Source organism: Chelmon rostratus, chromosome 11 (assembly GCF_017976325.1).
Source record: "Chelmon rostratus isolate fCheRos1 chromosome 11, fCheRos1.pri, whole genome shotgun sequence".
NCBI classification, from domain to species: domain Eukaryota; kingdom Metazoa; phylum Chordata; class Actinopteri; order Chaetodontiformes; family Chaetodontidae; genus Chelmon; species Chelmon rostratus.
Window position 1 is genome coordinate 357,663 of NC_055668.1, and position 15,393 is coordinate 373,055.

The following is a 15,393-nucleotide window of genomic DNA, read 5'->3' on the forward strand; positions in this document are numbered from 1 at the left end:
AATATGAGTGAGAAATTATTCATCAGAAGCCATAGCTGTGGTATCTCAACTCAACTCAGTTTTCCATGGTTCACTTCGTAACCTGTGGAGTCCTTATGCTTGAATCATTACACAGGACCTCAAATGGGGGCTGAATACCAGTTCCCTTACTAAGAAAGCCCAGCACATGATGTATTTTCTGCAATCTGCCATCCCTCCAGAACCTGTACTCCTCCAGCACTCTGGAATGATTCCCTTCCGAGTGGGGAGCACAAGAACTGTTTTTTTTTTCTGACTGCACCTGCCTTCATCAAGGTCACAGACCCCTGCTGACACTGATGGCTATCAATAATCAAACTCCCTTTGGTTGAACAACAGAATTCTTTTAACAGCTAATCAATTTTCTCCTTGAAAGAATCAACAACAGTTTCAACACAAGACCTGTTTCCTGCTGATTTAACAGTGTCTTATAAAAAAAACGTCTTTTTTTGTTGATATAGCAGTACAGTACAATACAGTACAAGTGAGATTCTCGTGATATTCGACATCAGGAGAGATAGCACATGTGCACAGTGAGTGTTCAACAATAGAAAATGATCAAATCTGTTTGCCTCATCATACATATCCTGTTCATATACGTTTGTAAAATAAACTCATATATTTTTGCTCCCATTATTTTAGTTTTGTTTTCCCTTTCTCCTATCCATTTGTAATATTTTACTCCTTCACAAGTTGATATTTTGTGCTCGTATTTAGTCTCTTGAATTGTTTCCCTTTCTTGTTCTATAAACATTTTTATGTCAAATGGCACGCTAGCTTCTGTCCGAGTCGTCACTTCCGCCTCCTCCTTAGCAGAGCAAGATGGCGGCCGTCGTAGAGAGAGTTGATGGATGTGTTGGGTCGTTGGACTCGGACGCGGTGTCACTGAGACAGTCAACCCCTCCACCGGACCAGAACAACCCACTATTAGGACTACCCATCGTGGCCATTGAGACTATTCTCAATTTTCTGTCTTACGATGAAATCAGCCTTCTGCGCTTGGTAAGGAGAACAAAACAAGACAACCAGAAAGAGAACAAAACTAATGCTAGCCAAATGCATTGCTTATATTTGGATACTAGCTTTGTGAAATCTTCGTAGAAACCGTTATGAATAGAATTTAAAACCGGTGATATATACCGGTCTAATATCTGTGCAGCCGTGTACTCGCAGCCATGGCCCGTAGTACTTATTCTGCTGCTATCTAATTAGCTGGTCAACCTAGCAAAGCAGTGACTGAATAACGTTACATAGGACCACAAACCCCAATAGATGAATGAGAAGGATGAAGGATGAACCGAGCTGTTTCATATTCGACTCCGTTTGTGTTATATTCCCGTGTAGATATTCCTGCCCTTCAGATATTGCCTTTCCCTTGTGTGTGATTTGGTGAGGTTAACTGGAAATCATTCAATTTACATAATGGGCTTTGCCCTGCAGCTCACCCAATAGTCACTTAACTTAAATCTGCCAATGACATGCATAGTATTGGGATTTTTACAAGACATCATGCAAGGTCACGTGGACTTTGTTGCAGCAATTGTCTTTCTTATAGTATTGTGTAATGCAAACTTGTCAGCCCCACTCTGTGACTTTCATGAGGTCCTTGTTTTGCATTAGCAGATTTAGAGCAAATGTGCCCCCTGTGCCACAGATCCCCAAATGCCCTTTAAGTCATTCCAGACAGAGAATTTTGCTAACGGGCCCCCTGACCTGTTTGGCCCCCAGACCTGTTACCAATCAACCAGGACAATGACCCTGAGCACACAGCCAAGATATCAAAGGAGTGGCTCTAGGACAACTCTGTGACTGTCCTTGAGTGGCCCAGCCAGAGCCCAGACTTGAATCCGATTGAACATCACTGGAGAGATCTGAAAATGGCTGTGCACCGACGTCTCCCGTCCAACCTGATGGAGCTTGAGAGGTGCTCCTAAGAGGAATGGGCGAAACTGCCCAAAGATAGGTGTGCCAAGCTTGTGGCATCAAATTCCAAAAGACTTGATTGAGGCTGTAATTGCTGCCAAAGGTGCATCAACAAAGTATTTAGTAAGGGCTGTGAATACTTATGTACATGTGATATCTTAAATTTTTGTTTGTAAAAAAATTGCTAACATTTAAAAAATGCTTTTTTCACATTGTTGTAATGGGGTATTGGGTGTAGACTTTTGAGGGGAAAAAATGAATTTATTTCATTTTGGAATAAGGCTGTAACATAAAAAACTGCATACTTTCCGGATGCACTGTCAGAGCATTTGTTAATGCAAGTTAAAGTTATGCAGATACTAAAATATTTGCCCTGGTGTACACTAAAGTAGACTTTAGCCAGTACTAATAATTATTTGTATCTGTTATTTGATCCAAACAGGCATGGTAAGTGAATGGGTAAAGGAATGCACATGCACCTTGTAAAAAGGTCACTGTACATTGTAGGGAGTAATTTTGCAGTAGGGGTTGGAAAAAATTTGTCAAAACAGCCACCTCCAAGTGTAATCATAAATGTGAGTGTGTCGACTGTAAAGGCGATGATATTAGAGACTAGAGGTACTGTCCTTTATCCAAACTACTGGAGTGAGAGCCCTGTAGGCTAATGTCTTCCAGCTGAAGTGGCCTTGAAAATATGCTAAACTTAATTAGCTGCACAGGAGGTTCTCTGTTATTGGAAACAGAAATATAACACAGCTTATGTACATACATTGTCATGAAAAAGATCAACTGTTATTTCTTCTTCCTCAGGTGTGTAAGCGCATGGACATGATCTGTCAGCGTGTCCTGAATCAGGGCTTTCTGAAGGTGGAGCGTTACCACAGTCTGTGCCAGAGGCAAGTTAAAGCCCAGCTGCCCAGGTCAGTATCACACCAGCATAAGATCTGTGGGAAGAAAATATGTTTTCTGCTGTTGAGGTTTCTCTTGCTACTCATCAACTGTGGGTTTTTGGGCCTCCCATGGCCAGTGACAGTATTGTAGGGGACCATTGGAAGATTTTTCAAAAGTAAACTGATGTCATTGAAGAGAACGAGAATCACAATGTATCAAAAAATGTTTTATGCCCAACTAAACCTCAGAAAGCATGTTTTCTGACCCTCTTTTTATTGGATGACCATGGACATCCTCATCCTACTGCACTGTGTCAAAGCTCAAGTTTTTCAAAATTCAGTGAAGTTGTAATGCACAGTTTTAAATGATGGCAAACTTAATTTTAACAAAAGTTCTCAGTTGAAAACCAGGAACCTGTCTTCACTGGTATGTTTATCATGAATTGCCTCTAGGCGAGAGTCAGAGAGGAGAAACCATTCACTGGCCCGTCATGCTGACATCCTTGCTGCCGTGGAGACGCGCCTCTCTCTGCTCAACATGACCTTCATGAAATATGTCGACTCCAACCTCTGCTGCTTCATCCCTGGAAAGGTTAAGTAGGGGACCTTTGGTCCATAAAACATCACCATCAATAGTCTTACAGACAGAACATTTAAAATGCTTAATTAAAAGGTTTCTTTTCAGTACAACAACAAGTTCACATTAGTAACAGTTCATGACGTGATGTCTAAATTTTGGCCCTGCGTATAGGACAATAATAATTCTGTCAAGAAGATACAAGAGTCTATGGAGCGAAGTTATTACGAAGAAGATCAGATATAACCAACAAATCCTTTGATTGATATTTTTCTGGTGGGAGGATCTGAATTTCTTTGAAACTTCTTCGATAGCAAAATTAAAGTTTCCATTTTGATCCTCTCACCATTAAGATTTGCTTCATGTTCACCATGGTTCTGTGATAATCTACTAGTCTTTGCCAAACACATTCAATTCTGCAGATAAAGGAAGCGGTTGATAGGCCTACTGACATACTATATTGTAGTATATTTTTTAAGTGCACCATCCCTGTCTTGAGAAATGGAGTGAACTGAACAACATACTGTTGAGTGGGATTTTAGTCATTTGATGTATTACAAATGTCAGTCTAAAATTGAAGTTGAGGTTCTCTTATTGCTGCAACAGTTGCACATGAAAGTTAGTAAGAATTTTTTTTCAGCTCGCCCTAGAAATCTGTCAGTTACTGTAGAAGCCCATGTCCATCTTTGAGTCAAACACAGTTATGTTGTCCTGCATAAGGGTTTGTGAATCAAAGTGACATGAGGGGGCATTATTTCACAGATGGACTAAAAGACCTAGATAAGAGGTTCAACTGGCTCAACATAACTCCACTCTTTAAAATTTTCAGTCAGCATTGAGGCCCTTTCATATCAACACTTCTGATATACATGTTGTTTCCCTGTTATGTGCACTCATTCTGTGCTAACTTAACATGGCCCCAAAGTTAACATTTTAAATTCTGCATGCGTTAACTTTAAAGTAGAGGAGAATACAGTGTTTTTAGTACAAAGACCCCAGCTTTTCAGCTACCCTTGCATTTTTTACAAAAAGCTAGACTTACTGGCTGCAGTTCTCAGACCTGGCCAACAGATGGCCCATTGACATTACCACAGGTGCAAAACCTGTTTGTGTTTCAGTCTTGTTAAATCATGTCCGTTGGGTATTTTCTGGTTTCCTATCTTACTTGTCATGTTCTGATCATGTGCTGTTATGTGTTGTCAGGTGATAGATGAGATTTATCGTGTGCTGCGCTACGTAAACTCTACTCGAGCTCCTCAGCGCGCTCATGAGGTTCTGCAGGAGTTGCGGGATATCTCCTCCATGGCTATGGAGTATTTTGATGAGAAGATTGTCCCCATTCTTAAGAAGAAGCTTCCAGGGGCTGACCTGTCTGGCCGCCTCATTGGCTCTGCACCAGGTAATGGACACATGTTTGTCTTGGCTCTTGAATTTAGGTTTCGAAAGAAAAAAATCACCCAAAGCACCTCTTACACCTCGTACATCTGCGCTCGATAAGAAAGTTGTAGCTATTGTGGTTCGATGGTTTAAAGTATTGTAGGAGAACATTTTTGAACAATGATGGTTGAATGCTTTTTTATAAGATGTCAGAAGGGTGTTTAGAGAGATATTAACTATTCAGTACTAGATGCTTATTTTCACATTTCACAAAAGAAATAGGCATTTATGGCAAAAATCTTTAAAAATTCAAACTTGTACACTCATAACGTACATGAAATATTGGAAATTCTGATTACATTTAATAAAGTATGTTACCCAGGCCTCACTTCCTGATACTAGTAGGTGGTGTTAAGTGAGTTATTAATGCAGCAATGCATTTACTGGAGGTCGCCTGACATTTTAATATTTATTTTTAGTGTACCTTACATTAGAGTTTCTGTGAATGGAGTGGCATTGGTGAGAGCAATGAAACAGCTGTTTGTGGTTAAACCTCAGACCTTAGTTTTTAGCAAAGATTCTATATCTCTAGGGTTCCTTTCCACAATGTTGTCAGACACTTATTATAAAAGTCTCAGTGGCAAAAACAAACACCTTTAGTGGATGTTCATTAATGGTGTGCAAACTCCTGAAGGGATTATATTGCTGTGTGTTTTCATCGGCTGACATCGGCTGATATCATTTGTAATTTGTGACAGACCGCACAAAACAAACACCAACAACAAAGACCTCCAGAATCTTGCTTGAACCAAAAACTCTCCTTTAGTCTTTTTTAAGATTAGGTTGGCTTTAAAAAAAACAATGATGGTCAGGAAATATGTAATTCTAAAGGAGTTGTTAGCTAATGATATACATTAATAAGACCTAATTTCAGCTATAGGGATTCTGTGACAGAACAGGAGACATGCTGTGACTGAATGTCTACAAAAGATCACTGAGACAGGTACCAAATGGTCTGTGGCTGCTACAATGTGTTTGACCGTGTCACCAGCTGTTTAGACCACGGGTATGTTTAAGGAAGCAGCGTGGGGTCCGTCTCATTTCTGATAAACACCTGGGAAATGATTCCTGTAGTTATTGTTAAATAGGTAACTAATTTAATTTGCCTCAGTGTGGCAACTTTAACTAACTCCTTGATGGGATTGTGGTTGGAGGTGAACAGGGGCAATGTTTTGTCCTTGTGATGAAGAGGGGGAAGAGGGGTGTTGGATCCGTGACTGGGACAGAGACATCCACTGAATGCTTTGAATAATGTGAGGCAGAGGGTCAGGTGAGGATGGAGACACAATGTCTGCCTGTGTGTTTGTCCTTTATGCTTGTCTGTGCATTTTTGTTTTGGTATGGCAAGCCAAGAGCATGACACAGGTTGGTGCAAAGCAGCCTACAATCAGTGATGTTTGGATGTATCCTATCAGGCTTAAAGCAGTATGTACAGTTCCAAAAGATATTGAAATTGTGAATGAAGGTTTTCCTATGGGTGAGGCATGCTGCTGTCAGCCATGTATTCAGGGAAAGGAGTCTGCTGAAACATTTGATTGCCAAATCAGTCCCCAATCAGAATGGTGTCTGGCTTATTAGGTGGAGGTTACTAATATTCTATTTTTGGCATTAACAGAGACATCTTTCAGATGGCTTGTGGCTATGACATTACTTTTTCATTGTCTTGAATTTTGTCTAACAAAGACAATTTACAATGGGTGCATGTTAAGAAATGTTTGTCATTTGATAAACTGAAGACTTCAGTGTCTAGACAAATGGGAAGAATTAGGAATTATTTTCACAAACATTATTAGAGGAGAGACTTAAATTTGTTAGACTTGAACACATTTCCTGAGAAGAAAACGGAATTACTGGACAATAGAAACTGGTTTTGTGACTGCTGTAGGGTGGAGACACAAAACCGGTCCTGGAGGTCTGCAAGTCCTGAATGGAGGGCAGGTTGGCACCAATGATTTTATGATGGATATACACAGAGGAGACTGGATTATTCTTGTTTAGAACTGGATCAGAAGCTGTTAAGGCAGGTTGAACTTCCTGAGCTGACACAGTACAGCCTGTGTTGCGCTGCTGTGATGATTGAGGCTATCTTTGAAGTCCACCTTAGGTCCTTGGAGATAGAAACTTGAAGGTTTCCACAAGTGAAACAATGTTTTTGGGACTGGTGATAGGCAGTGTTGAGGGGCTTCACCTGAAGTCCACTGTCATCTCTACAGTTTTGAGCTTTTTGTGTTTAGCTCTAGGTTGATCTGACTGCGCCAGACAACCAACCTCCCACTTGCATGCAGACTCACCATCTTGGATGAGACAGATGACTTTTGTGTCTTTTGCAAACTTCAGTAGTTTGTTACAGACGGGCCTCCTGAGGTGCAGTCGTGGGCGTATAGGGAAAAGATTGGCAGGGAGCACACACCCTTGGGGGGCTTCATTGCTGATGATCCGGGTACTGGATGTGTTTCCCCAACCTAACCTGCTGCTCCCTGTCTGTCAGGAAGTTTGTTATCCACTGACAGGTGAGATGGGTTTCAGCTGGTCAGCACAAAAGTTCAGACGGTATATGCCATCTTGGCCTGATGCCTCTCTGATCTTCTGTCTCTTGAAGAGTTGACACACACATCCTGTTTACAGATTATGAGTGCTGGTTGCGGTCAGTGGGGAGGAGTAGAGTGGTGAACAGATGAATGAATGTCTGAGCCAGGGTGGGTGATGGGTGTTGATGTGGGTCTATCAAACTTGTAGTGAAATACATCATCTACCAGTTGATGGTTCTCAGCTGCGTTTTGTCCTGCAGTTTTCCCCACACTGATAAAGCATGTCCTCTGGCTTTTTGGTGTTGCACAACTTTTCTACTTTTAATCTCCTATGTCAGGAGAGGCATGTTTTATTGTTGTTGTATGTGCAGAAGTCACAGTCATCAAAGTGTCAGTGAATTTACCCAGATCTGTTGCTCCAAGCACTGCGGTCACAGCCTTTTCACACTCTTGCCGACATGCTTAGCATTTCTGCCTGTGGGTTGGACGAAGATGGACCAAAGAGTGATCAGAGAGCCCCAAGGCTGCACGAAGGACAGAGCGATGCGTGTCCTTAAACATTGTGTAGCCGTGGTGTGGTGTATTACTGTCCCTTATGAAACACTTAAAGTGCTGTCTGTAATTTGGTCGGCTTCGCATGAAATTTGCTCTGTTGAAGTCCCCAAGAACCATGAGCAGAGAGTCTGGATGTTTCTGCTTCATGTTAGTCATCTGGTCAACCAGATGTTATAAAGCCTCACTAATGCTGAGTGTGAACACCGACCAGAAAAAACAAGAACTACCAGAATGAATAAAAGGGTTCACAGTTTATAAACAAGGTCTTTCAGTGAGGACTGCATGACTACTTCAACTATGTGACATATTTACACCAACCTTTGTTAATGTAGAAACAGACCTTCCCTGGTTTTACCTGAAGGCTCTACTACGCGGTCCACTCGGAAAAGGTGAAATCTGGACAGATGTAACTCTGGTGTGGCATCTGGTGTGTGGTCACTGAGCCAGGCTTCAATAAAGCAGAGGGGAGCAGACCAAGTCCGTGTTTGTTCTTTTTAGAAGCAGCAGGTAATCCATTTTATTTGTCAGAGAGCAGAAATTGGCCAGATGTAAAGATGGGTGCACTATACGAAATCCCCCCCCCCGTCTCAGCTAAACAAGCACTCCGTCTCGCTTTCCCTGTCTGTGTCTCCTGCATATCCCATACAGAGCCAACAAGAAGTTCAGAAAACCTCTCCAGCTCAATTGTATCTGAGTGACAGCTCAAACACGACGAATAAGCAAAAAAATAGCACCGATCTTGGCTCTATCTAAAGAAAGAAAGAAAGACATGGATCCAAGAAAACAGGGAATCCATACAGTGGATCACACAAGTTTCCCTTTTTTTTTGTTTTGCACCAACCTGGTAAGAAAAAATATCATTAATATGAGGTTATACAACATTAATAAGTGAAAATAGGGTGACTATAATACATTACCCTCATTGTTTCATTAGGCATTAGGTTTTGGGGATGAACTTTTTAAAAAACAAACCTTGATCAGTAAACTTTTAAATTAATTAATAATGTGGTCATTAAGAGTTGTTTCATAATATCTATGACAAAATTGCTAGACACTGTATTTCCCTCAATAAAGGCAGGCATTTAAAATGAAACTTAGATACTTAGATTTAGATTTGACAGCCTGGTGTAAGGTTTTACATAGTTCCCACTGTTGGGCAAGTAAAATTATTACATTTTTATTCTCACAGCACTCATGTATAACAAATGGATTTGTTAACTTTTTATATTAAGGAACACACATTCACCATAAACTAGCTGCTGACTAGCATGCATATTAGTAACATATTAGCTCTTTCTTAATCACTATAAACACTTGACACTTCCTGCGCCGACGCGAGTGGCAGCCTCTCTAGCAGCTCCATGTGATCCTTGCACTCTTGTAAATTCTCTTTGGATGTAAATTTCTCTTTGGAGATTAATAAAGTATCTATCTATCTATCTATCATCTATCTAAAGAACATAATGCATTATTGCCCTGAAGACCCCTGACCCTCTGTCTTGTTCCCTCAGTGGCAGGTCCATCTACCTCTCTGACCACCATGTCCCTGCTGGCTAAGAATACACCGTCACGCTCTGAGATGACCAAGGTGCAGCAGCAGGTGAAAGTCAATGGGGCATCCATGACAGTACTGCGGAGGGAGATGCAGGAAATTCGTGTCAAGCAGCTGGAGCAGCAGAAGCAGCTCCAGGACCAGGAGCAGAAGCTGCTTGAACAGACCCAGGTGATTGCTGAGCAGAACGCCCGCCTTGCCGAGCTAGAACACAAGCTCCGCGAACTGATGGACAGTAGTGCCGCTGCTATCGGAGAACCCAGGTCCAGCACAGCTGTCCCCTCCACATCCAGTAGTGCTGCTGTGTCTTCCACTGTTGCCAGTACGTCTGGTACTGTGTTGGCAAGTGGCAGCATGGCTGCAGCATCTCTAGCCAGAGAGCCAGAGGGCGAGGGGGTGTCATCACTCAAACGTACCAGAAAGAGCTCAGACCTTCCACGACAATCCAAACGGCTGCGCAGCAAGAAATAAGAGACTCAATATGTCAGTTAGTTGGAGTTTTGTTTTTGATTTCTGGTCTGACTGGTCACACCTTATCCCCTATTCCGTCACTCATCGCCTGTACTGTCTGAGATGAGTCAGGAGTATCCCTGTATGTTTTGCTTTACGAGTGTTCTCTCCCTGTTCTGTACATGGGACTTGATAATGAGAAGAAAAATATAGAATTTCATCAGACTTATCCCTACAAAGCCACTTAACTAAATCAGAATAAACGCTGGTGGTTGGCCAGTAGACTTTTGAAGGTTAAATTAAAATGACTGTACGGCTTTTTAATGTAGATGATTTTCTAAGAGCCTCAAACGTTTGCAAAAAAATTTGGTTTGACAAATCAGAAAATCAGATGGTCGGTGAATTTGGTTAACAGAAGTCACCTTCTGTGGTTAATGCAGTTTCTTTTTCCAAAATAAAATCTACCAAGACTTTTTTTTTTGTTTTCAGAAACAGTGGTAATCCGAAAGCATTCATTTAATTCACAGTTTCTTCTTTGTAACTTCGGCTAAGTGCAATACAAATCGTCTCCCCAGTGGCCTGGTTGGTCTATCCAAAATTGCTGCTCAGTTCAGTTCAAACTTATCAGTCCTTGAATGGGAATAGAATCTAAGGATGAGATCTTAAAAAGTAATAAGACCGTCTTCAAGCACCATTAGTCAAATGTCATCTGTTTCCTCCTCCTTCCCTGCTTGGCAGAGGGTGCAACATGGAGACAGATGTTATTTGTAAGGGGACTTACCTTTTCACCATGCTTCAGAAACCACTGATGCATATCACTTTCCTCTGAAATGTAGCAGTGATAATTGTACCCATGGCTTCTTTAAAAGGTTTACAGCTAAAGCAGACAGGTGTACCTGAAAGTGCCTGTGGCACATTGAACCAGCAATATGTTTAATTCTCTCTTATTGTAGGGCGCAAACGCCACACTAAACAAGTTGTCGACATTTGCATGGTTGCGCCATGGAGGCATACAGTTAATCTCAACTACTCTGGCATTAAATCTAAGGTCACCAAATAATTGTTGCAGAAAGTTACATTTTCTCTTCCTGTGGTCACTGAGGTGTGAAAAGCACTATTCTTGATGCAGAGTTTAATGACATGCTGTCTCTAGTGCCCATTAGTTGTCTATCACTTTGCTACGCAATATTGAAGAGGCTAATGACTAAAAAGCCAATGTTAATGTTTCGCCAAACAACAACAAAAAGACACGTAAACTAGGACAAAGCATTGTGACTTGGTGATAACTATACAACCTTAATCCACAGCAAGTGCAAAATAACAACAGTGACAGTGAGTGGTAAAACCGTTGACAACAACATATAACAGTACGCTATTATTGGGAAAATAAATGTAATGTAATGCAGTGTCATAACAAACAAATAAGAATAGCCTTCTTGGCAAACTGTGGTTGTAATTGTAAAGTTATCTAACTATACATTTGTTTGGCAACACTAGGACTATCTAATGTCACATTTAGTCAAGTTACCAGCTTTGCTAGCCCTATAAACATAGTGTACAGCTATGTTGATTTGTTGTTGATTAGTTTGTTGACTGTTACAGGAGTAGTGTGTGTGCTGTCACAGAGGACATGTTGCCAACACAAAACAGCTGGTATAATTTGCTCCTCCTCATCCTAAATGCAGTTCAGGTGGTTGGCTATTACAGAGAATTTGTTGCTGAGGCAATTTGCCGGTATAGTTCACCCCTCGTCATCCTCCAAGTTATCCCACCTTTCAAAACAATGCACCATGCCAATTGCTATTTTTTGGAGGACTTAACACCTACTAGTTATAGGTGTAAAATTTAAGTTGTAGCACTTGCCTGTATTGGAACTGCTTTAGGTAACCCTTAAAATTGAGTAGTGCGTAATCTCCGTCTTTTTAATTCCATTCAAACAAGACATCATATTTACTACAATAACGTACAGCCCAGTACAGTTGAACATTACATAGAGTGCTACATTCTGGACAGTCTTGATTTCCATTCATTTCACTGCAGAAACTTGCTAGTGATTTGCCTTGATTTTCAAACCATGAAAAGAACATGTCAGCTCTTCCTTTTCAAATTTGTCCTCTGCCAAAATCAGTTTATCGTAGAAATTCACCATGCCGTTGCTCAATCATGCTTCATTTTATACCAACAAATCCTGGCCAAAACCAATTAAATTTATTTGCATTGTGCCAAGTCATAACAAAAGTTGTCTCATGACACTCTCCACATAGAGCAGGTCTAGACCAAACTCTTTAAGGTACAGAAAGCCAGTAGAGTACAGTTCCAATTCCCCCATTAGCAAAAAACACTTGGCGGGGAGGGCAAGGAAAAACTTCCTTTTAACAGGTATAAACCTCGAACAGAGTGATATGCATAACAATGACAATAATTATGATGGCAGGTATAATTATAGCAATATGTCAATGAATAATATGAATAGGATAATAATAGCAGAAATGTGACTAATCAAATAACAGTAGCAGTCAAGCAGTGCCACAGCAGTAGGTGCAAAAATGGTCCATGGAAACCTGCAAGACTAAAAAGCACAAGGACTCTGACAAAGAAGCCACTTAACATGAATGTGTACAGTTGGAGAGTTAGGAGAGGAGAGAGCTCAGTGTATCATGTGACGTCACCGGCAGTCGAAGCCTACCGCAGCAAAGTGAAGGGCTGGTCCCCAGAGGAGAATTTTAAATTCTATTCTAGATTACATTGGTGAAATATGATCTCTTTTCCTACTTTTTGGCACAACATGTGCTGCAGTGCTCTGAATCAGCTGCAGAGTCTTTAGCAACTTATTGGGGCAACCTGGTAATAAGGAATTGCCATAATCAGCCACTGTTTTTGAGTGTGACAGCATTAAACCAAACTACTATTTCCAATGATGAAGACCTTGAGATGTGGTTGAAAGCTCACAAAATAATCCTAAATCAAGGTTCACTGACTAGCTGCTGTCAGAGCATTCAGTTGCATCTCGTAACCCCCAGTGGACAGAGTTTGATCTATTTAAAAGGATGAACAGGAACTTTGACACTCAGGTTTTGGAGTTTCTAGAGACTGTGACACCCAATCATCATGTAAAGTGTTCACATGATTATGTGTCAGATTGCTACAATACATATCTGCTGAACTCAGACAGTCTGTGTTGACCCAGGAAATAATTGTAACAAATGGGAAGAAATGGAGAAAAACACTTGTAAGGTTCTTCAATGAAAATAGAAAAAAAATAATACATTTTTAAAAATGTATACTGTATGTGTAATGATGTCCGAAGTGGGTCCATTCAAACAAATTGCAAATGTGTCACCTCATCTCTAGTGCCATGTAAGTTTTTGTTTTTTTCTGTTTAGGGATATGTCTCTGAGACTTCTGCCTCAACCCCAAAACAAGGGAAGTGAATACAATTTTGCCTAACTGCATGGATAGATACATCAGAGGGAAGTAAGAAAATTTGGTGTCACATTTTTTTTTTTGTTTTTGTTGTAAGGGAACTACCTGAATTTGTGACTGGTTTGCAGTGGCAGTAGAAGGGTGCTGTAAATGTTACAAGTTTGTGCTCAACAAAAAAAGCTCAGAGTAAGATTAGTTTCCACAACTGTTGTTTAAAAAGCATCTCAACTCCTCTGTGCAATGGTACTCTTCCCCCCTCCTGTACAAACTCATCTCCTGCCTTGTGAGGCTAACTGTGAGCCCATATTGTGGCAGCACTTTTGTTTTCTTTGTTTGAAGCTTTTCTGTTTGGTTGACCTGAACCACTTGTGGCATGAACTTTTGGTAAAGAAACTTTGGAAATGCAGTTCACGTCTTGATGAACACTAGCGTGTATTATAACAGCACACAGAAGATATAATCTAGTGGCTTAATTTGAGACTGCGTCTCAGTTTAGAAAATTTACTGTAATCTTCGTGTACTTTAAAGTGTAGATTGTGAATTATTTCATGTATGTATACCAAGAAAACTATCATTTGATTTGGCCAAGTTGGGGCCAACTGGACGGTTTTGTTGCTTACATTACTGTTACAAATGTACAAAATCAAACCTATTAAAGCTCAACCTAAGTTACCCACATATCTCCATGCTTACACCCATTACAAGGTGTATTTTTACAGGTAACGTTCTGCATCTTCAATCAGTTTGTGAGTTAATTTGTAATTTTTAGATATTAAGGGGCGCTCAATGATTTAGTTTTTCACATACATTTTAGTGTGGTAACCTGTTAACATTAACAGCTGGCTAAATAAGACTGAGGCTTATTTGAATGTCATTCATTTTGCAGGTATTTGGGCATAAACCAAAGAATCAGAATGTTCAAATTATCATTCACATAAAAATAACAATTACTGCTGCTGCTGACATCAGCTGTTGCATCTTTATTTGTCAGGTATTTTTTTTACATTTTTCATTCTTTCCCATACTGTCAATTTACACTTGCATTATTTTATTTTAACACATCAACAATTGCACTCTTGTATTAAAATGGGAATTGCGTAAATCATATCTGTCACTCCCTCCAGGAAATTCACAACACTGTAGTTCTGTTACTGACAGATTTGAATTGCACTTCAGCAACCCTCATTAAGTTTCCATTAAGCTGATCAAATACATAGCAGAATAAACACAAATTCATAATTCAATTCAATTTATATAGCGCCAAATCACAAAGTTGTCTCCGGACACTTTACATATAGAGCAGGTACAGTCTCTGTCTACAGAGACCAAACAATTCCCTCATGAGCAAGCACTTTGTGACAGTGGCGAGGAAAAATGTAGCAGCAGAAACTGCAAGTAAAGTTGTAAGATTATAACAAACATATAGTGACAGCCAACACTGGCAACAGTGGCATTAGTAGTTGTTAATTATAAAGTTGTCTAACCCTGTGTATTTGCTTGCCAACACTATTTATTTGCCCTCACTATGTGTTTGAGTTATGCAGCAAATTAAATACTCTTCCAAGACAGGATCTGAAAAACTGCAAAATAGTACAAAAATATACACTAGGTATATAGCAACAAATATCTGTGTAAAAAAAATTTGTCAGTTTCCTTTTTGCCATTGTCAGTTCCTGAACGGGAAAACTGAAATGCTGTTACACAGCAGCTCTAAAAGTCGATGAAGCATCCTCAATGTCTTTATTGTTATCGCCACATTCATCCATAATTTTCTCATTCAGTTATTTTTAGCAGTGCTTGAGTTGCACACAAAGGACGGCGGAAGTCTTTCTTCTTGACGACTATGATTGTGCCCTCTGCTGTTCATACAAAAACAATACATCCATGTAAGGCAGATAGTATCACAGTCCCACACCGACATCAAGCCATATTACTATTGTGAGATTTGGTAAATCGCTACATCCCTAATGCTCAGTACACTGATATTTAGTGTCATTAGGATCTGCAGTCGCCTCCCCTTTCTCTCTCTCCCTGTCTGTG

The 15,393-nt window shown here is 40.3% G+C and overlaps 1 protein-coding gene across 1 annotated transcript; it reads left to right on the plus strand.

The window, feature by feature from the left end:
- Positions 1-840: 840 nt before the first annotated feature.
- fbxo28 (F-box protein 28) lies at positions 841-14,108 on the plus strand. The gene is made up of 5 exons (XM_041947511.1): positions 841-1,020; positions 2,752-2,861; positions 3,285-3,423; positions 4,612-4,807; positions 9,440-14,108. The coding sequence occupies exons 1-5, from the start codon at positions 841-843 to the stop codon at positions 9,949-9,951; spliced, it is 1,137 nt and encodes a 378-aa protein (XP_041803445.1). The 3' UTR covers positions 9,952-14,108.
- Positions 14,109-15,393: the final 1,285 nt, after the last annotated feature.